A 22,598-nucleotide genomic window follows, 5' to 3' on the forward strand; every position below is an offset into this window, starting at 1 on the left:
ACATACAGTAACACCTTCCTGATATTGTTAATCGCTCATCGTGACATGTGGTAGAAATTCACCAATTAGAACTCTAAGGCAGGTATTATACAGTAAGAACTGCCTGTTGTTTATTGCTCATTGTGATATCATACAATAATACCTGCCTGATGTTATTTATTGGTCATTGTTACATCATACAGTAACACCTGGCTGATGTTGTTTAGCGGTAATTATAACATCATTCGGTAACACCTATCTGATGTTGTTAATCGCTCAATGTGACATCATACAGTACATGCTTGCTGTTGGTAATCAAGACAGTTTTATTTTTTTCTATTTGTTTTTTTTCTTGGTTCCAAAAGCCTTATTTTGCAGAATGAGTTCAGTTCTGTTTTGAATAAAGGTAAAACCCTTCTGCTATCTGCAGATGAGATACACTTTGGCTTTAGTTTTTCGGGTGAAAGTTATCCCAGCAGAAAGTACCAGACAGCCTTTCAGGGATTGGACACATCGTTATTATTGTCTATACCTAGACATGTCTCCTCTGGCAGTTGTTTTCCTTTTCTGACAGTTATTGATTATCTGGGTCCTCATCCTCTCCTCAGAGACCCCCAGACGTTTCACAGTTTTATTTAAACCCTAAACCCTCTGAATCAGAGTCTCATCTGATTCACACAGTCAAGGGCTGGATGAATAATTGACAAGGTGAATCAGGTGTGCTAGTATAAATGTATTGAACAGCTGGGTTTTCAGAACTCCTGGATGAAAACATCTGGAAACCTGGCACTGACCTATAAATATATTCCCAGCATTCCCCAAGTGTCTGATATGCTAAAGGATTCAGCAGGTCTCAAACCAACTAGGATATATTTTAAGAAACAGTAACATTTCTATTATACGGCAAGTAAGATTGATGCAGGTGAAAGTTGAAAGTAGGAGAGAAACGTGTTACTGTCCCTTTAAGAGCCGATGTCCCGCCCTAGGTTGAAACTTTGGCGGGGCCACTGACTTCGGCTGCTGGATGACAACAATCTTTTTGAAAGTCTAGTGTAGAAACGACCACTCAGGAAACACAGAAACTTCCACTTTATAATGCCTGGATATATTTTGCATTGAACAAAGACAGTGGTTGTTGTAGTTATCGGAAACAGAACTGAACGGTATACTTTATTTGCCAATATAGTAGCTTGTTCCGCGAACTTTGTGTCATTGAAGCGGTTTTGCTAATGTTAGCTAGTTTAAGCTAATAAGACTAGCTAGCAGTAGTTTCCTTTTCATTTACATGCACGAACAAATTTGTAGTTTTTAGTTTGCTACCTGGCGGTTTACCTATTTTTTAAGACGATTCTAATATTTTGATATTAATATTTGTTTTGACATTTGACCTCAATAAACAGCTTTTTGTCGTTACGTTGTTATCTGCATGTTTACTTATAGTGACAGATAGCTGTTCTTTTTCCAGCTGGGCAATCAATGTCACCTCAGTCTTATCTGCCTCTTCTGCCACTGTCCTGGGATGCTCAAGTCCCAACATGCCTTAGTACAGGGGGCAGAAGGTGTCTGTGGAAGTGAGAGAATGACAGATAGCGATGAAAGAATAAGATTAAAATGTGTTGAGAATTCAATTTGACACCCTTACCATAACAACTTCCACGCAGGAAGAGAGATTTGAGATGGAGAGAAGGAAGAAAATGAATGAGATAAGGGGGAGGGAACAAGAGGAGGGAGAGGAGGAGCATCAAGACCCCAGTGGTGATGATGGGGTGTTAACCAGGAGAGCAGAAGGAGGACAGGAGCTGGGTCCTTCCAGAATTGGAAACATTATTCTGAATGAGAACAACAGTGTCACAAACCTTCCTGTTGAAATGATGAGCTGCCACCTTGGAGAGGAAGGTGAAGAATGGGCTGAGGGAGGAACCACTGGTGTTGTAATAGTTGGAAACAAAGAAGAAACTGGAATTCTGACAGGAAATATGAAGATGATGGAGAAAGCGTTTGAATGCCCAGTGAGGGACGAGGAACACCCCACCTACACCCCCTCCCCCTTTTTTCTTTCTCCTTCCATCTCTCCTCCCTCTGTCCTTCCTCCTTCCATCTCTCCTCCCTCTGTCCTTCCTCCTTCCATCTCTCCTCCCTCTGTCCTTCCTCCTTCCATCTCTCCTCCCTCTGTCCTTCCTCCTTCCATCTCTCCTCCCTCTGTCCTTCCTCCTTCCATCTCTCCTCCCTCTGTCCTTCCTCCTTCCATCTCTCCGTCTTCATCCAGCAGCCTCATGGACACGTGGCTTCCTCCCTCCATCTTTTCTCCCTTGATCCTTCCTCCCTCCATCCCCACCCTAAAGACCCCCTCTCCCTCCATCCTCCCTGCTCTCTCCTCATCCTCCTCTTCTCCGGTGCCCTCACTCACCCCTCCGCTGCCCCCGTCGGTGGAGCTCTGTGCGGTGCTGACCGACACCCGGCTGACTCTGGATGTGTATCGGGGTGGAGCGGTGGTGCTCCCGGTGCTGTGGAGCTCCGTCCCGGGTCGTTTGAGGGGCCTGCAGTACCTCCGTCTGGGCTCGGAGGATGGCAGGGCACTGGAGGCTGCCCTGGAGATCCTACCCCACCTCACACAGCTGCGCTCACTGGCTATTAGAGGTACCATTGACCTCTGACCCCTGTGCACATATTGTTATAGTAGTGGGACCTGGTGGGTGGTGTTGTAGACATACGTTTAAGTTGTACTGCTCTTACTGTTGTTTATGACATCCTTATATCCTGACATGTTAGTAATGAATGGGTTCAAATAGATTGGTTGGTTGATAGGATCTTAAGAATAATTGCATCGTACTGAAGACTGTGATGTTGTCATGTTTTAACATGTTTATAATCGTCTTTTCGTCTCCTTTACATTTGTCCCTCGCTCTTGCCTGTGTCTTCCTGGGTTCCCCGTCTCATCATCTTCACCTAGGGCACTGTTTCCATGACACCCATGGTGACCCTCTTCCTGGCCTCCTCACCTCTCTTCCCCCCTCCCTCTCCTCCCTCGCTCTCCTCATCCATCTGGACCTCTCCTTCAACCGCCTGTCATCGTTTCCCCCCTGCCTCCTCTCACTCCCTCTACTCTCCACCCTCCTCCTCAGTCACAACCGCCTCACCCTTCTGCCCTCCTCCTTCGGTCCTCTCCCTGCCCTCCGCTACCTCTCTGTCATGGGGAATGGCCTGGTGTCCCTCCCCCCCAGTCTGGGCCAGCTGAAGACCCTGCAGACCCTGGATGTGTCCTGTAACCTCCTGGAGACACTGCCGGTGGAAGTTGGTGACCTGGAGGAGCTGCTGAAACTGGAGCTTTCCCATAACAGGCTACGGACGCTCCCTGAGACCATGGGTAAGGGTCAGAGTTCAGAGGGTGCCCAGGGCCTTACTTGGAATTTGGTCTAAATTGCATGGATAACTCTGTAGTAAGTGTATACATATTCCTCTGTTGTTAGTTTATATGTTTAACTCAGTGGTAAATCTATTCGTATAACTCTGTATTAAGTCTATATGTATTACTCTGTAGTTAGTCTATACATATAATCAGTAGTAAGTATATATATATATATATATATATATATATATATATATATATATACACACTCACCTAAAGGATTATTAGGAACACCTGTTCAATTTCTCATTAATGCAATTATCTAATCAACCAATCACATGGCAGTTGCTTCAATGCATTTAGGGGTGTGGTCCTGGTCAAGACAATCTCCTGAACTCCAAACTGAATGTCAGAATGGGAAAGAAAGGTGATTTAAGCAATTTTGAGCGTGGCATGTTTGTTGGTGCCAGACGGGCCGGTCTGAGTATTTCATAATCTGCTCAGTTACTGGGATTTTCACGCACAACCATTTCTAGGGTTTACAAAAAATGGTGTGAAAAGGAAAAAACAACCAGTATGCGGCAGTCCTGTGGGCGAAAATGCCTTGTTGATGCTAGAGGTCAGAGGAGAATGGGCTGACTGATTCAAGCTGATAGAACAGCAACTTTGACTGAAATAACCACTCGTTACAACCGAGGTATGCAGCAAAGCATTTGTGAAGCCACAACACGCACAACCTTGAGGCGGATGGGCTACAACAGCAGAAGACCCCACCGGGTACCACTCATCTCCACTACAAAAAGGAAAAAGAGACTACAATTTGCATAAGCTCACCAAAATTGGACAGCTGAAGACTGGAAGAATGTTGCCTGGTCTGATGAGTCTCGATTTCTGTTGAGACATTCAGATGGTAGAGTCAGAATTTGGCATAAACAGAATGAGAACATGGATCCATCATGCCTTGTTACCACTGTGCAGGCTGGTGGTGGTGGTGTAATGGTGTGGGGGATGTTTTCTTGGCACACTTTAGACCCCTTCGTGCCGATTGGGCATCGTTTAAATGCCACGGCCTACCTGAGCATTGTCCATCCCTTTATGACCACCATGTACCCATCCTCTGATGGCTACTTCCAGCAGGATAATGCACCATGTCACAAAGCTCGAATCATTTCAAATTGGTTTCTTGAACATGAAAATGAGTTCACTGTACTGAAATGGCCCCCACAGTCACCAGATCTCAACCCAATAGAGCATCTTTGGGATGTGGTGGAATGGGAGCTTCGTGCCCTGGATGTGAATCCCACAAATCTTCATCAACTGCAAGTTGCTATCCTATCAACATGGGCCAACATTTCTAAAGAATGCTTTCAGCTCCTTGTTGAATCAATGCCACGTAGAATTAAGACAGTTCTGAAGGCGAAAGGGGGTCAAACACAGTATTAGTATGGTGTTCCTAATAATCCTTTAGGTAAGTGTATATATATATATATATACTTACTACTGATTATATGTATAGACTTCCTACAGAGTAATATATATATATATATATATATATATATATATATATATATAGTGGTTATTTCAGTCAAAGCTGCTCTTCTATCAGCTTGAATCAGTCGGCCCATTCTCCTCTGACCTCTAGCATCAACAAGGCATTTTCGCCCACAGGACTGCCGCATACTGGATGTTTTTCCCTTTTCACACCATTCTTTGTAAACCCTAGAAATGGTTGTGCGTGAAAATCCCAGTAACTGAGCAGATTGTGAAATACTCAGACCGGCCCGTCTGGCACCAACAACCATGCCACGCTCAAAATTGCTTAAATCACCTTTCTTTCCCATTCTGACATTCAGTTTGGAGTTCAGGAGATTGTCTTGACCAGGACCACACCCCTACATGCATTGAAGCAACTGCCATGTGATTTGTTGATTAGATAATTGCATTCATGAGAAATTGAACAGGTGTTCCTAATAATCCTTTAGGTGAGTGTATATATATATATATATATATATATATATATATATATATATATATATATATATATTACTCTGTAGTTAGTCTACACATATAACTCCATAGTAAGTCTGTATATATAACTCTGTAGAAAGTCTGTACATGTGATTGATGTCCTTGCAGAAAATCTACATTCTCTCCGCGAGCTGATGATCCACAGTAATGACCTTCGTGTTGTGCCTGCCTGCCTGGACAAACTGCCTCAGCTGAAGGTAGATCTGAGGAACAATCCCCTGGGACGACCTCCGACCCCACCGCCACAGCCACCTGCACCTGGTGAGTATGACCTGGGACCCCTTCACCCTCAGCCCTTGACCACTTCCACCCTGTACAATATTATATAATGGTTTACTAATCCTTACTTGGTTAAACATCCTTTTCCATTCTCAGACCCGGTTGAAACATGCCTCCCAGAGCTGCATCTCCGATTGGATCAACACAGGTACTGAACACACTGTATCAACACAGGTACTGAACACACTGTATCAACACAGGTACTGAACACACTGTATCAACACAAGTACTGATCACACTGTATCAACACAGGTACTGAACACACTGGATCAACACAGGTACTGAACACACTGTATCAACACAGGTACTGAACACACTGTATCAACACAAGTACTGAACACACTGTATCAACACAGGTACTGAACACACTGTATCAACACAGGTACTGAACACACTGTATCAACACAGTAACTGAACACACAGTATCAACACAGGTACTGAACACACTATTTCAACACAGGTACTGAACACACAGTATCAACGCAGTTACTGAACACACTTTTTCAACAGTTACTGAACACTACTAAATACTGTTAGGGTTTGTATGTGTGTGATGTGTTTGTGTATTTATATGTGTTCTTCTTTCTCCCCAGGTTCTGTGTGTCATCGTCTGGTTGTCATGTGTTTCTCCCAGGGGGAGCAGAGCTTCTGTTCCCCCCTGGTTGCCTAGCAACAGTCACCAGACTGCAGTGGGTGGAGCGTAAGCCAGGCAGGAAGTGGGTGTGGCTAGAGGAGCATGATTTCCTGCTGAGCCAACCTCTAGAGCTTCTCCCACATGGGGTCTTATTTAAAAAGGTATTATGTTTGTCATGACATTTCATGTCTTTCAATTATTTCTCTATACAAATTAGTAAACAGTAGCTTGCCTCCCATTAAGAGAATGTTTAACTCTCTTTGTAGCGTGGGGCTTGCAATGGCAGAGGTTGTGGGTTCATTTCCCACCGGGGTCCAGTTCAGTTTATGCACTCAGTATTGTAAGCGGCTCTGGAGAGGGGTGTCAACGCTAAAAGGACTGAATATTCACCCCAATATCTTTAATGGATTTTAAAGTGCCTGCAAATTGTGCTCTGCTGACTGGCGTATCCTGTTGCCAACACACAAGGAAATAATTTGTTTTGGGACGAGAATTAATTGAGCAAAGCAATGTTATTGGTATTTTGATCCTGCTTAAAGAATCCCAGAAATTGAAAGGGTGCATTTACCAAAATAAGAAATTGCAAGCAACATTTACCGAAATATCAGCGCACGTTTATGATAACACCTTTGAGGTGATAAATATACCTCTAAAAGCACTGGAATAAAAACATGTATGAGAGGATTCCATAATGACTTCAACTGGCATGTAAATGTTTTCACCCCCCAGCCAGTGGAGGTCTGTGTGCCGTACCATCGGTCCAGGAGAGGAGAGGTGGTGGTGAGGAGGTTTGATGGGCAGCTGTGGACTACACTACCCACGGTGACCAGGAGGGGGAGTCCAAGACACAGCAGCCGTCCCGGAGGAAGACCAGCCCGGGTACAGAACCCAACACTACCTTAACACCTGTTGTGTTTGTGTCAGGGACACGGTGGCCATCTTGGAGGCTGATCTGGAGGCCAGCATTGGGTCTCCCGTCACTTAACTTTAGAATGGAACCAGGTCTGTGTTCCCTCCCCCTCAAATGCCGTCCTTCCTACTTAATGGTTTCAATAGGAAACTACAGGGACTGTTCTCAAACCCACTGAAAGTGTGGGCTGGGTGGAGTGCATGAGTAAGGACATCTTTATGATCCTAAACTCAGTTATCCATGTACCCCAAGCAAACCTGTCCCTGTCTTTCTCTCTGCGGTGTTCTGCAGCTGGCCTGTGTCTCAGTCGACCAATTCTCCTGGTTTGTGGCTGTGGGTCGTCCTGTGAGGGACAGTTGCTCTTTGACATCAGAGGGGGCGCTGTTGGTGTCTCGATCTGACCCAGGCATCAAACTCTCCTTTCCCCCAGACTCAACTGACCAGACCCGCATCATCACCTTACAGGTAAATGCCAGTTCTCATATCACCCTCAACACTGACCAAACATTAACCCAACAATAACACTAACACAACACTGACCAAACACTGACCCAACAATAACACAACACTGACCAAACACTAACCCAACAATAACACTAACTCAACACTGACCAAACACTAACCCAACACTAACACAACACTGACCAAACACTAACACAACAATAACACTAACACAACACTGACCAAACACTAACCCAACACTAACACAACACTGACCAAACACTAACACAACAATAACACTAACACAACACTGACCAAACACTAACCCAACAATAACACTAACACAACACTGACCAAACACTAACCCAACACTAACACAACACTGACCAAACACTAACACAACAATAACACTAACACAACACTGACCAAACACTAACCCAACAATAACACTAACTCAACACTGACCAAACACTAACCCAACAATAACACTAATTCTAACCAACAGTAACTGAACTCTAACTATACATTTCCCCTAACCCAACACTAACCCCTGTGTGTAGGTGTTGCAGGTGTCTGTCACGGAGGTTCAGGTGCTGAGTGGAGACCCTCAGGCCAGCGTCAGTCCTCTGCTCTGCCTCTCTCAGAGTCCCAGCATGCAGTTCCTCCAGCCAATCAGAGTGCAGGTCCCCCTGCCAAGCGGACTCACAGGTAATATGCCGGTTGACTGCACAGATTTCCCATCCTGCATTTCCTCACATCCCAAGTAACCACTCTGATCATCTGATCAAGATTAATGGTCCCACAGTTCCCCTTGTGTCTGACTAAAACACCACCCAGACTGGGTGGATTACCTTCAGCCAGATTGTTATGCCTGTTCCTGACAGGCTCCATGGCTGCTTGTATGTCCCCCTTCAGGTCACACTGTTGACCCCTCCTGTCTCTACCTGCTTAATGTCCCCCTTCAGGTCACACTGTTGACCCCTCCTGTCTCTACCTGCTTAATGTCCCCCTCCAGGTCACACTGTTGACCCATCCTGTCTCTACCTGCTTAATGTCCCCCTCCAGTTCACACTATTGACCCCTCCTGTCTCTACCTGCTTAATGTCCCCTTTCAGGTCACACTGTTGACCCCTCCTGTCTCTACCTGCTTAATGTCCCCCTCCAGGTCACACCGTTGACCCCTCCTGTCTCTACCTGCTTAATGTCCCCCTCCAGGTCACACTGTTGACCCCTCCTGTCTCTACCTGCTTAATGTCCCCCTCCAGGTCACACTGTTGACCCCTCCTGTCTCTACATGCTTAATGTCCCCCTCCAGGCCACACCGTTGACCTCTCCTGTCTGTACCTGCTTAATGTCCCCCTCCAGGTCACACCGTTGACCTCTCCTGTCTGTACCTGCTTAATGTCCCCCTCCAGGTCACACCGTTGACCTCTCCTGTCTGTACCTGCTTAATGTCCCCCTCCAGGTCACACCGTTGACCTCTCCTGTCTGTACCTGCTTAATGTCCCCCTCCAGGTCACACCGTTGACCTCTCCTGTCTCTACCTGCTCGTTGTACCCCTCCAGGTCACACCGTTGACCTCTCCTGTCTGTACCTGCTCCATGGAGACCCCAGTGCCCTCTCCTGGACGGACATCACCTCCCAGGTGACCCTCCACGTCACGCACCTCTACGCCATCTTCTACATCACACACTTCTCCTGGTGAGTGTTTGTGGTCGTAACCTGTGATACCCAGTCATAACCCGTAGTAACCTGTTGCCACCTTCATCGTCTACGACAAACACTTCAGGTGGTGAAGTGATATGTGGTGCTACACACCAAATACAAATTATTGTTTTATCATGCATGTTTTCAGAATTGGTATTGTAATGAGGTCTAACCTAATGAGGTCATGCCTAATGAGGTCCAGCGTAATGAGGTATATCCTAATTCGGCCTATCCTAATTTGGTCTATCGTAATGAGGTATAGCCTAATGAGGTCTAGCGTAATGAGGTCTAGCGTAATCAGTTATTTTCTAATAAGATTTGCCTAATGTCAAACATCCCTTTTCATTTATCCGCTTAGCATTTTTTTTGCATATAAACTTGTGGCCAAAGATTGTAGCTGTACGTTGTGCTCCTCTTATTTGACCTACTTTTGACTAACTGTCCAACAATTCAGCAGGTAGTAACAAAAGTGTAAAAAAAAAATACATTTTCAATTTTGAATAGTCGATTAGCAGAGATGAGTCGTATGAATAGTCGTATGCTTCGGGAGTATGGGGTCCTGGGTCCTTTGCTAAGGGCTGTCGGGTCCCTGAAGCAGGAGCTTGGTTCGCATTGCCGGCAGTAAGTCAGACATGTTCCCAGTGCATTTTGGACTCCGGCAGGGCTGCCCTTTGTTGCCGGTTCTGTTCATAATTTTTATGGACAGAATTTCTAGGCGCAGCCAGGGGCCGGAGGGTGTCAGGTTTGGGAACCACACGATTTCGTCTTTGCTCTTCGCGAATGATGTTGTTGTGTTGGCCCCTTGAAACCAGGACCTTCAGCATGCACTGGGACGGTTTGCAGCCGAGTGTGAAGCGGTTGGGATGAGTGTCTAGGGGTCATGTTCACGAGTGAGGGAAGGATGGAACGGGAGATTGACAGACGGATCGGTGCAGCTTATGCAGTAATGCAGACGATGTATCGGTCTGTCGTGGTGTTGTGGAAATTTCTATGCACAATGTATTCTAACTGAGTAAAGGACTGAGTCCCACTTTTAAGATAGGTAGAGGAATGTGTGGGATCTGGTATTTGCATAGGGGGCATCTATTGTCTGTCCACATGGAGATCAATGGGTTTTAGGACAGGATAGGAGAAGATACAACAGGGGGCAGTAAGGCCAGTTGGCCCCTTTGGGTAAACACTACAGTAAACATTATGGCAGGAAGGATAAGGTGGGGGAAGATAGCATTTGACTTGTGTGATAGAACAAAGGGAAAGGTGTTTGATTGACATGAAACAGATCTTACCACATCCCTTTTTCCTATGTAATAAATACTGTCGAAATGATGTTTTATTTAGAGACTATCCACTGTTACTTTGTAACCTGTATACTTTCTCCTTGCAAGCAAGATTAAAACCGTTTATTGCGCAATTGATTTCTCCTGTCTTACCTACCATTTTCATAGAATTACTTGGATTTTAGAAATTGCCATCACACGTGGTGAAGAAAGAGCTGAGCCGCAAGGCGAAGCTCTCGATTTACCGGTCAATCTACGTTCCTACTCTCACCTATGGTCATGAGCTTTGGGTCATGACCGAAAGGACAAGATCCCGGATACAGGCGGCCGAAATGAGCTTTCTCCGCAGGGTGGCCGGGCGATCCCTTAGAGATAGGGTGAGAAGCTCGGTCACCCGGGAGGAGCTTGGAGTAGAGCCGCTGCTCCTCCACATCGAGAGGGGTCAGCTGAGGTGGCTTGGGCATCTGTTCCAGATGCCTCCTGGACGCCTTCCCGGGAAGGTGTTCCGGGCCAGTCCCACCGGGCTGTCTCCCGGCTGGCCTGGGAACGCCTCTGTGTCCCCCCGGAAGAGCTGGAGGAAGTGTCTGGGGAGAGGGAAGTCTGGGCATCTCTGCTTAGACTGCTGCCCCCGCGACCCGGCCCTGGATAAGCGGAAGAAGAAAAAAATAATAATTAGCAGAGAGTGAAATCTCTGTCGAATTAAAAGTTGGTGGAGCACAGGGTACCTCCTTGATACCTCCATAATACCTCCATGACACCTCTGTGACACCTCCATGATACATCCGTGACACCTCCATGCCTCGTCTGTCCTAGGTACTGGCTCTGGTACACCACCCAGCGCTGTGTGAGTGGCATGGTCCGGAGAGTCTATCAGAAACTGAAGCAGTTCCGGGTCCAGTTCTTGGTCCTGCAGAGGAAGGCGGATCCCCGACAGGTTCTGCTGCAGTGCCTGCCCGCTGACAAGGTACAGAACCGGGTCGTCTTTCTCATGTCATGGCGGCTGTTTGGTTTGTCCCAGGACATGTTTCCTTTTGACAGTATGGTTAAGGTTACTCTGTTGGAGGACGGTGAACCTTTTCCAACCAGGAAATGGTACCGCTGCAGGAATGCTACAGTGTCTACTGGGTCTGTTCTGACATACAGTACTTGTGTTTAACCTGGTGGCAGAATTCCAGGAACTTGGCTGGAGTATTCCGGATTCACTAGTTATTTTCTCCTGATTCCCTGGTTTTCATTGGAAATCCCTGCAGACATCCATCACCGTGTGTGTTGCAGGTGGACAGCAGGGTGGCTGCCCTGTCAGACCGGTACGATGGACCCCAACCCTCGGATCTCTGCGACCTGTTGGAGGGAGAGCAGTTCTTCGCCGGCTTCGAGAGGGGCCTGGACATCTCCGCAGGTATGTCACACCTCCTGGGTCGTGTTCCCGGCGGACACGCGGGTCTGAGAGACGCGAGCGGTATTTCTATATTTGGATCTGTGTGCTGAGTGTGTCATCAGTCTGTGTGCTGAGTGTGTCATCAGTCTGTGTGCTGAGTGTGTCATCAGTCTGTGTGCTGAGTGTGTCATCAGTCTGTGTGCTGAGTGTGTCATCAGTCTGTGTGCTGAGTGTGTCATCAGTCTGTGTGCTGAGTGTGTCATCAGTCTGTGTGCTGAGTGTGTCATCAGTCTGTGTGCTGAGTGTGTCATCAGTCTGTGTGCTGAGTGTGTCATCAGTCTGTGTGCTGAGTGTGTCATCAGTCTGTGTGCTGAGTGTGTCATCAGTCTGTGTGCTGAGTGTGTCATCAGTCTGTGTGCTGAGTGTGTCATCAGTCTGTGTGCTGAGTGTGTCATCAGTCTGTGTGCTGAGTGTGTCATCAGTCTGTGTGCTGAGTGTGTCATCAGTCTGTGTGCTGAGTGTGTCATCAGTCTGTGTGCTGAGTGTGTCATCAGTGCGCCCGTTAGACTGTGTTTCGTCAGTCCACCAGTTGCTCATCCCATCCCATAATAATCCTGTTTAATCTGTCCTTTCTCTCCCAGACAGACCAGACTGTTCAGAAGGAAGGCTGTCCTTTGTGTTCTACTCATGTATGAAGAACCTCAAAGAGGTGTACATCAGCCCAACACAGAGACAGGAGGGGCCTGTCAGGGGGCAGGTAACATCTAGAACACCATACAGAGACAGGAGGGGCCCATCAGGGGCCAGGGACCATGTAACATCTAAAACACTACACAGAGACAGGAGGGACCCGTCAGGGTCCAGGGACCATGTAACATCTAAAACACTACACAGAGACAGGAGGGACCCGTCAGGGTCCAGGGACCATGTAACATCTAAAACACTACACAGAGACAGGAGGGACCCGTCAGGGGCCAGGGACCATGTAACATCTAGAACACCATACAGAGACAGGAGGGGCCCATCAGGGGCCAGGGACCATGTAACATCTAAAACACTACACAGAGACAGGAGGGACCCGTCAGGGTCCAGGGACCATGTAACATCTAAAACACTACACAGAGACAGGAGGGACCCGTCAGGGTCCAGGGACCATGTAACATCTAAAACACTACACAGAGACAGGAGGGACCCGTCAGGGGCCAGGGACCATGTAACATCTAGAACACCATACAGAGACAGGAGGGGCCATCAGGGGGCAGGTAACATCTAAAACACCACACAGATTTTGTAGAATTTGTATAACTTTGATCAAACAACTGTTATAGATAAACACTTTGTAAACAATTATAATGTTGACTCTAATCCGGAAGTTCATCTTTTGACTTATGAACCAGATAATACCAGTGGAAACAGTACTGTAAATACCAGATAATACCAGTGGAAACAGTACTGTAAATACCAGATAATACCAGTGGAAACAGTACTGTAAATAAAAGACCAACAGCAGTAGAAACAGTATCGTAAATACCAGATTAATACCAGTAGAAACCGTACTGTATAATGCCAGTGGAGACAGTACTGTAATTACCAGAATGATACTAGTGGAAACATTACTGTAAATACCAAATTAATACCAGTGGTAACAGCACTGTAAAATGCCAGGTTAACATCAGTGGAAACCGTATAGTAATGTATAGTAAAGTGCCAGGTTAACATCAGTGGAAACCGTATAGTAATGTATAGTAAAGTGCCAGGTTAACATCAGTGGAAACCGTATAGTAATGTATAGTAAAGTGCCAGGTTAACATCAGTGGAAACCGTATAGTAATGTATAGTAAAGTGCCAGGTTAACATCAGTGGAAACCGTATAGTAATGTATAGTAAAGTGCCAGGTTAACATCAGTGGAAACCGTATAGTAATGTATAGTAAAGTGCCAGGTTAACATCAGTGGAAACCGTATAGTAATGTATAGTAAAGTGCCAGGTTAACATCAGTGGAAACCGTATAGTAATGTATAGTAAAGTGCCAGGTTAACATCAGTGGAAACCGTATAGTAATGTATAGTAAAGTGCCAGGTTAACATCAGTGGAAACCGTATAGTAATGTATAGTAAAGTGCCAGGTTAACATCAGTGGAAACCGTATAGTAATGTATAGTAAAGTGCCAGGTTAACATCAGTGGATACCGTATAGTAATGTATAGTAAAGTGCCAGGTTAACATCAGTGGAAACCGTATAGTAATGTATAGTAAAGTGCCAGGTTAACATCAGTGGAAACCGTATAGTAATGTATAGTAAAGTGCCAGGTTAACATCAGTGGAAACCGTATAGTAATGTATAGTAAAGTGCCAGGTTAACATCAGTGGATACCGTATAGTAATGTATAGTAAAATGCCAGGTTAACATCAGTGGATACCGTATAGTAATGTATAGTAAAGTGCCAGGTTAACATCAGTGGAAACCGTATAGTAATGTATAGTAAAGTGCCAGGTTAACATCAGTGGAAACCGTATAGTAATGTATAGTAAAGTGCCAGGTTAACATCAGTGGAAACCGTATAGTAATGTATAGTAAAGTGCCAGGTTAACATCAGTGGATACCGTATAGTAATGTATAGTAAAGTGCCAGGTTAACATCAGTGGAAACCGTATAGTAATGTATAGTAAAGTGCCAGGTTAACATCAGTGGAAACCGTATAGTAATGTATAGTAAAGTGCCAGGTTAACATCAGTGGATACCGTATAGTAATGTATAGTAAAGTGCCAGGTTAACATCAGTGGAAACCGTATAGTAATGTATAGTAAAGTGCCAGGTTAACATCAGTGGATACCGTATAGTAATGTATAGTAAAGTGCCAGGTTAACATCAGTGGATACCGTATAGTAATGTATAGTAAAGTGCCAGGTTAACATCAGTGGATACCGTATAGTAATGTATAGTAAAGTGCCAGGTTAACATCAGTGGAAACCGTATAGTAATGTATAGTAAAGTGCCAGGTTAACATCAGTGGATACCGTATAGTAATGTATAGTAAAGTGCCAGGTTAACATCAGTGGAAACCGTATAGTAATGTATAGTAAAGTGCCAGGTTAACATCAGTGGAAACCGTATAGTAATGTATAGTAAAGTGCCAGGTTAACATCAGTGGATACCGTATAGTAATGTATAGTAAAGTGCCAGGTTAACATCAGTGGAAACCGTATAGTAATGTATAGTAAAGTGCCAGGTTAACATCAGTGGATACCGTATAGTAATGTATAGTAAAGTGCCAGGTTAACATCAGTGGAAACCGTATAGTAATGTATAGTAAAGTGCCAGGTTAACATCAGTGGATACCGTATAGTAATGTATAGTAAAGTGCCAGGTTAACATCAGTGGAAACCGTATAGTAATGTATAGTAAAGTGCCAGGTTAACATCAGTGGATACCGTATAGTAATGTATAGTAAAGTGCCAGGTTAACATCAGTGGAAACCGTATAGTAATGTATAGTAAAGTGCCAGGTTAACATCAGTGGATACCGTATAGTAATGTATAGTAAAATGCTCACCCTTCTCTCTCCAGGTGTCCTTCTATCGAGGGGAGGTGCCTAGTGACCTTCCAGAGGAAGTGGCCAGAAAGAGGAAAGGGCATGACAGTCAATGGTTGGCCACTTTACCACTCAAACTACCTGTAAGACTAACTCTTTATTTAGAAATCCTAGCTTTTTTACTAAAGCGACATCTCTCTTTTTTCCTTTAGAAAAAGCTTATTTCTAACTACAGGTTTTGAATTCAGTGACCAATTCGTATGCGACCGTAGTCGGCTGTTCCCATGGTAACAATGTAGTTATTTAGGAAGATAAGCAACAGGCAGGTGTACCCAGTACTAAGTCTGAAGAAATGAACTTCAACATCTGTTGAGGCAAGTGTCATGAGTTTAACTGTTTTACCCTAGCAGAACCTAACATATAAACATCTACAATTCCTCTACTACAATCTTTGTCCAATGTTTGTAAAATAAGTAAACATAAACAAACATTCTGCAGTCTCAAAACAAGGTTCAAACGATGTGTTTAGTTTATAGCACTGTAGCTCTGTCAATGAATTTTAGAGTGGTTAAATTTCTTTGGCCACATCCGTCAGCTTTTCACAGAAACAGAGGTGATGAATAAAAAAATCAAAATGCTGAATCACAATTTAAGCTCTGTCCATTTGTGTAATTTAATCTCTGTAACTATGATACATTCCTCCTTATCCTTTTCAATCTGGCTCAAACCATGTCCAGTGATCTGTTCTGAGCAGTAAACTTCTCAAGGCCATTTCCATATGTTTGCCTAAATGAATGGAGTGGTTCACTGCAGATATTTGTTCAAACTAATATGTCTTATCGCAAATCACAAATGAGAAGTAGATTCTGTGTGTTTGAATCCTGGCATAGTTGTGTTTTTTACTGTAACGTGGTTCATGTTACAGTAACTATGCCTGTATATCTGGAGAGCAGCCTAGTGTCCTCTGAGCCTGGGCAACTAAGACTCACTTCTGACCTCACCACTCTGTTTCTCTCCACCTCTTTCTGACCTCATCACTCTGTTTCTCTGCACCTCTTTCTGACCTCATCACTCTGTTTCTCTCCACCTCTTTCTGATCTCATCACTCTGTTTCTCTCCTCCTCCTTCTGACCTCATCACTCTGTTTCTCTCCACCTCTTTCTGATCTCATCACTCTGTTTCTCTCCTCCTCCTTCTGACCTCATCACTCTGTTTCTCTCCTCCTACTTCTGACCTCATCACTCTGTTTCTCTCCTCCTACTTCTGACCTCATCACTCTGTTTCTCTCCTCCTTCTGAACTCATCATTCTGTTTATCTCTTCCCTCTGACCTCATCACTCTGTTTCCTCCTCCTGACCTCCACTCTGTTTCTCTCCTCCTCTTTCTGACCTCATCACTCTGTTTCTCTCCACCTCCTTCTGACCTCATCACTCTGTTTCTCTCCTCCCTCTGACCTCATCACTTTGTTTTTCTCCTCCTTCTGACCTCATCACTCTGTTTCTCTCCTCATCATTGTGCCTCTGTCCTCATTCGTTCCTCATTCTGAGTATCTCTCCTCCACCCAGGGTAGTAACTATGACCCTGGCCTTGAGTACCCTCCTCTGAACCTTGGCGACCCAGAGAGCGGCTACCTGACTGAGGCCAACCTGCTAGCCATCTCCCTGCAGGTCGGACAGGACTGGAGGTCCATCGGCATCAACCTGGGACTCAGCTACCAGGAGCTAGAACGCATTCAGTACAAGTACAGGTCAGCATAATGACATTAGTACGCATTCAGTACAAGTACAGGTCAGCATAATGACACTAGAACGCATTCAGTACAAGTACAGGTCAGCATAATGACACTAGAACGCATTCAGTACAAGTACAGGTCAGCATGATGACACTACAACGCATTCAGTACAAGTACAGGTCAGCATGATGACACTACAACGCATTCAGTACAAGTACAGGTCAGCATAATGACACTAGAACGCATTCAGTACAAGTACAGGTCAGCATAATGACACTAGAACGCATTCAGTACAAGCACAGGTCAGCATAATGACACTAGAACGCATTCAGTACAAGTACAGGTCAGCATAATGACACTAGAACGCATTCAGTACAAGTACAGGTCAGCATAATGACACTAGAACGCATTCAGTACAAGTACAGGTCAGCATAATGACACTAGAACGCATTCAGTACAAGTACAGGTCAGCATAATGACACCCACATAGGAGTGTGTGTTGTATTATGAGGAAAAGTTAATATTTAAGTAAATACAAATATTTTGTGGTACAACCCTGTTTCCAAAAAATGTTGGGACGCTGTGTAAAATGTAAAGAAAAATAGAATGCAATCCTGTGCTAATCATATAAACAAAATATATTCAGTAGAAAATGGTACAAAGAAAACATCAAATGTTGAAACTGAGAAATATTATTGTTTCTTGGAAAATATATGACCACTTTGAATTTGATGCCATCAAGACGGTTCAAAAAAGCTGGGACAGAGGGACCAAAAGACAGGAGAAATTGTGTAATGCAAAAAAATACCTGGTGGAACATTTTGCAACTAATTAGGTTAATTGGCATCAATCAGTAACATGATTGAGTATAAAAAGAGCATCCCAGACAGGAAGAGTCTTTCAGAAGTTGAGATGGGGAGGGGTTCACCACTCTGTGAAAGACTGCACAGGCAAATCTCACACGTGATGGTATGGGGGTGCATTAGTGCACATGGCATGGGTGACTTGCACATCTGCCAAGGCACAATTAATGCTGAACAATATATACAGGTTTTGGAGAAACATATGCTGCCATACAGATAACATCTTTTTCAGAGAAGACCTTGCTTATTTCACCAAGACAATGCCAAACCACATTCTGCATGTATTACAACAGCATGGCTATGTAGTAAAAGAGTCTGGGTGCTAAACTGGCCTGCCTGCAGTCCAGACCTGTCACCCATTGAAAACATTTAGCGCATTATTAAATTAATAATTGCAACACAGTGGTAAACATGCCCACTTTTTTTTTTAAATGTGTTGCTGGCATCATTTTCAACATTTGATATCTTGTCTTTGTACTGTTTTCAATTAAATATAAGGATAATTTGTTTGCACATGATTGCATTCTGCTTTTATTTGCTTTTTACGCAGCATCCCAACTATTTGGGAAACAGGGTTGTAATTCCATACATTTTATTTTGATAATTTTAATGTAAAAGTAATCACCAAGTATTGTGACCCTGACATGGATTAGTTGATTCTGAATCAGGTGGTTATGGTGCAGTAGATGATTCTGAATCAGGTGGTTATGGTGCAGTAGATGATTCTGAATCAGGTGGTTATGGTGCTGTAGATGATTCTGAATCAGGTGGTTATGGTGCAGTAGATGATTCTGAATCAGGTGGTTATGGTGCAGTAGATGATTCTGAATCAGGTGGTTATGGTGCAGTAGATTATCCTGAAGCATGTGTTTAAGGTGCATTAGATGATTTGGAATCTAGTGGTTAAGGTGCTTTAGATGATTCTGAATAATGTGGTTAAGGTGCATTCGATGATTTTGAATCATGTGGTTATGATGCGTTAGGTGATTCAGAAATATTTGGTTCAGTTAAATTAGATGATCTTGAATCATCATTTGCTCATTGTTTTTAACAACACCATTAATGAATCTGGTTGTTTTGGGTTAATATGAGCCAAGATTAACTAGCTAAACTCAAACATCATCATGATACACTTAATTGTGGAGGGTACCTATCTAGCTATATGAGGACTTCATAACCCCTCCATAATGTCTTCATAAAACAAGCAGCACATTGCAGTAAATCCACAAGGGTTTTGTCCTGAACAGAGGGATTCAGATATGCAAGGATGTGTTCTCTGTGCCGGTTTTAGTGTTTCTGGATAAGAGGAAGACACAGTGTTCTTGAAGGCACATTAACAGTCCTACACCACTCTGGTTTTCCCTGGTGGGAAAAGAAGAGCTGGAATACTGACAGGAAGATGTCATGTGATAGCAGCCTGAATAGAGAGGGAGGGGAACTGGAGAGAGAGAGAGATGGAGGAATGAGAGAAATAGATGGAGGAATGAGAGAGAGAGATGGAGGAATGAGAGAGAGAGATGGAGGAATGAGAGAGAGAGATGGAGGAATGAGAGAGAGATGGAGGAATGAGTGAGAGAGATGGAGGAATGAGAGAGAGAGATGGAGGAATGAGAGAGAGAGATGGAGGAATGAGAGAGAGAGATGGAGGAATGAGAGAGAGATGGAGGAATGAGAGAGAGAGATGGAGGAATGAGAGAGAGATGGAGGAATGAGAGAGAGAGATGGAGGAATGAGAGAGAGAGATGGAGGAATGAGAGAGAGAGATGGAGGAATGAGAGAGAGAGAGATGGGGGAATGAGAGAAATAGATGGAGGAATGAGAGAGAGAGATGGAGGAATGAGAGAAATAGATGGAGGAATGAGAGAGAGAGATGGAGGAATGAGAGAAATAGATGGAGGAATGAGAGAGAGATGGAGGAATGAGAGAGAGAAAGAGATGAAGGAATGAGAGAGAGATGGAGGAATGGGAGAGAGAAAGAGGTGGAGGAAAGAGAGAGAAAGAGATGGAGGAATGGAAGGGTACTGTGAAATATGGAGACATGCAGCAACAGATATCTTTTTTTCTGTCATTCACTGACTCTTCAAGCCATCTGGGACACTACAGGAGATTACATGCATAGACTGATGCTCAGCTGTCTCTCTTTAACTCCTCCCTACATCACTAACTCCTCCCCCTCCAACTCCCCCCTCTCCCTCCCTACATCACTAACTCCTCCTCCTCCAACACCCCCCTCTCCCTCCCTACATCACTAACTCCCCCCTCTCCCTCCCTACATCACTAACTCCCCCCTCTCCCTCCCTACATCACTAACTCCCCCCTCTCCCTCCCTGCATCACTAACTCCTCCCCCTCCAACTCCCCCCTCTCCCTCCATACATCACTAACTCCTCCCCCTCCAACACCCCCCTCTCCCTCCCTACATCACTAACTCCTCCCCCTCCAACACCCCCCTCTCCCTCCCTACATCACTAACTCCTCCCCCTCCAACACCCCCTCTCCCTCCCTACATCACTAACACCCCCCTCTCCCTCCCTACATTGTTCTAAAAAGGTTTGTTCTATAAAGGTGTGTTCTAAAAAGGTTTGTTGTAAAAAGGTTTGTTCTAAAAAGGTGTGTTCTAAAAAGGTGTGTTCTAAAAGGGTGTGTTCTAAAAAGGTTTGTTCTATAAAGTGTGTTCTAAAAAGGTGTGTTCTAAAAAGGTGTGTTCTAAAAAGGTGTGTTCTATAAAGTGTGTTCTATAAAGGTGTGTTCTAAAAAGGTGTGTTCTATAAAGGTGTGTTCTATGAAGGTGTGTTCTATAAAGGTGTGTTCTATAAAGGTGTGTTCTATGAAGGTGTGTTCTATGAAGGTGTGTTCTATAAAGGTGTGTTCTATGAAGGTGTGTTCTATAAAGGTGTGTTCTATGAAGGTGTGTTCTATGAAGGTGTGTTCTATAAAGGTGTGTTCTATGAAGGTGTGTTCTATAAACCTGTCCACAACCAATCTCACCTGTCTTCTCTATCTCTTCCTTTTTCAATCTTTCTTTCTCTCTTTATCTCATTCTATTTGTGTCTTTTCTAAGGTCTGCAGAGGATTATTTCTGTGTGATTAATATGTATGGATGCAGATGCCAATGGAGACATGTTTGCCCTAAGAAACAGAAAAACTTGAATGAACCTGAGCATCTTGTCTCATTCATTTAATTACTTTGCCATTTCTCATGCAGTCACTGATTTCACATCATATCTTCCTTTCTCTCTCCTCTCTCCCTTTCCCTCTGTGTCCCCCCCCCCCCCCCCCCCCCCCCCCATCTCCTGCAGAGATGATCTTGGAGCCATGGTTCTGGAGATGCTGTTCCACTGGGCCCGGGGCCAGCAGCATGGGTCTGCCGGGGGTTCTGGAGCTGTGCCTCAGTTGGTAGAGGCCATGATGAAGAGTGGAAGGACCGACCTGGCCGAAGAGATTAACGACATAGTGCGTCTGGGGACCAGGAAGTATAAGGAGTCCCTGAGGAGAGTGGGACTGGAGGAGGAGGAGCTTCCAGCTGACCGCACAGCTCCACCTTAAGACTGAAACAACTGACACACCTTCTTCTGACAGAACCCACTGACCCGGCCCCTCCCTCTAGTTGGTAGGGAGGAGTCTGAACCAAATGGGGGGGGCGGGGTCAGTTGAACAGGAGGCGGAGCCTGAACTTAGTGGAGCAACAAGCTCAGTGTGGAGCCTCAGGCAGGAACTTGAAAAACCACTGACAAACTCAGCTGCCAAGTCACAAGACACCGAGCATCCGAGGCCGTAGCTCCAGTCCTGCCCGGCTGGAGAGATGGGGGCCCATTTGGGACTGGCAGCTGGTGATCCCCACGGGTGACCTGGATCTGCATGTCGTCCGGGCCTGCCCTGAGAGGGCCGTGACACGCTCAGCAGCCACCATCCTCTCAGCTCGCTGATCAATCGACGCCCAAAGTACTGGAGCGTGTAGAGAAAGGACAACTGAATGTGTGGCTGGAATATTTATCATGCCATCGATAGGCTTTTTAGGTCTGCCTATTCACCTTCATGGACTTTGTGCAGCCATCTTGACTGTATATGAAATGTTGAAATCACCTGAGCAGGCCTTTTTACTTGAATGCCTGTTGTCGCTGAACTGAACTGTGAAGTGATTTACTCCTTATGGTATGTCACAGTGGGGTGTTCTGTCTAAGAGATTTATATCTCTTATTTAGCTGTATAATATGCATTTTTACTGAAAATATTTTGTATGGAAATCATGGTGATGATTCACTGTAAATATCTAATTAGATTGTTTTATTATAATAATTTATTACATTTGTAAAACGTTTTTATTTATAAAAGGAATCAGCTTCAAGTGCTGTGTTATGCGTATTATTTGACTTTCTACTCTGTTGTTTATTTCACATTCTGTTCTTTTCTATTCAGTCGATGGCGTCTTTATCTAAATCAAACCTCTCGATTTATCGCCTTATCGTTTTCCTATTTTCAAGGTCATTGGGTTTA

General features: G+C 44.6%; 1 protein-coding gene across 1 annotated transcript; it reads left to right on the top strand.

Annotated features, from left to right (window-relative positions):
• The first annotated feature begins 2,182 nt into the window (after nucleotides 1-2,182).
• pidd1 (p53-induced death domain protein 1) lies at nucleotides 2,183-22,353 on the top strand. Its single transcript, XM_029115064.2, has 15 exons — nucleotides 2,183-2,616; nucleotides 2,930-3,343; nucleotides 5,462-5,614; nucleotides 5,729-5,780; nucleotides 6,226-6,427; nucleotides 6,996-7,145; nucleotides 7,468-7,641; nucleotides 8,178-8,325; nucleotides 9,183-9,318; nucleotides 11,415-11,565; nucleotides 11,877-12,000; nucleotides 12,621-12,736; nucleotides 15,546-15,653; nucleotides 17,076-17,257; nucleotides 21,404-22,353. The coding sequence occupies exons 1-15, from the start codon at nucleotides 2,253-2,255 to the stop codon at nucleotides 21,648-21,650; spliced, it is 2,721 nt and encodes a 906-aa protein (XP_028970897.2). The 5' UTR covers nucleotides 2,183-2,252; the 3' UTR covers nucleotides 21,651-22,353.
• Nucleotides 22,354-22,598: the final 245 nt, after the last annotated feature.

This window comes from Esox lucius, chromosome 19 (assembly GCF_011004845.1).
Source record: "Esox lucius isolate fEsoLuc1 chromosome 19, fEsoLuc1.pri, whole genome shotgun sequence".
In the NCBI taxonomy this organism is placed as follows: domain Eukaryota; kingdom Metazoa; phylum Chordata; class Actinopteri; order Esociformes; family Esocidae; genus Esox; species Esox lucius.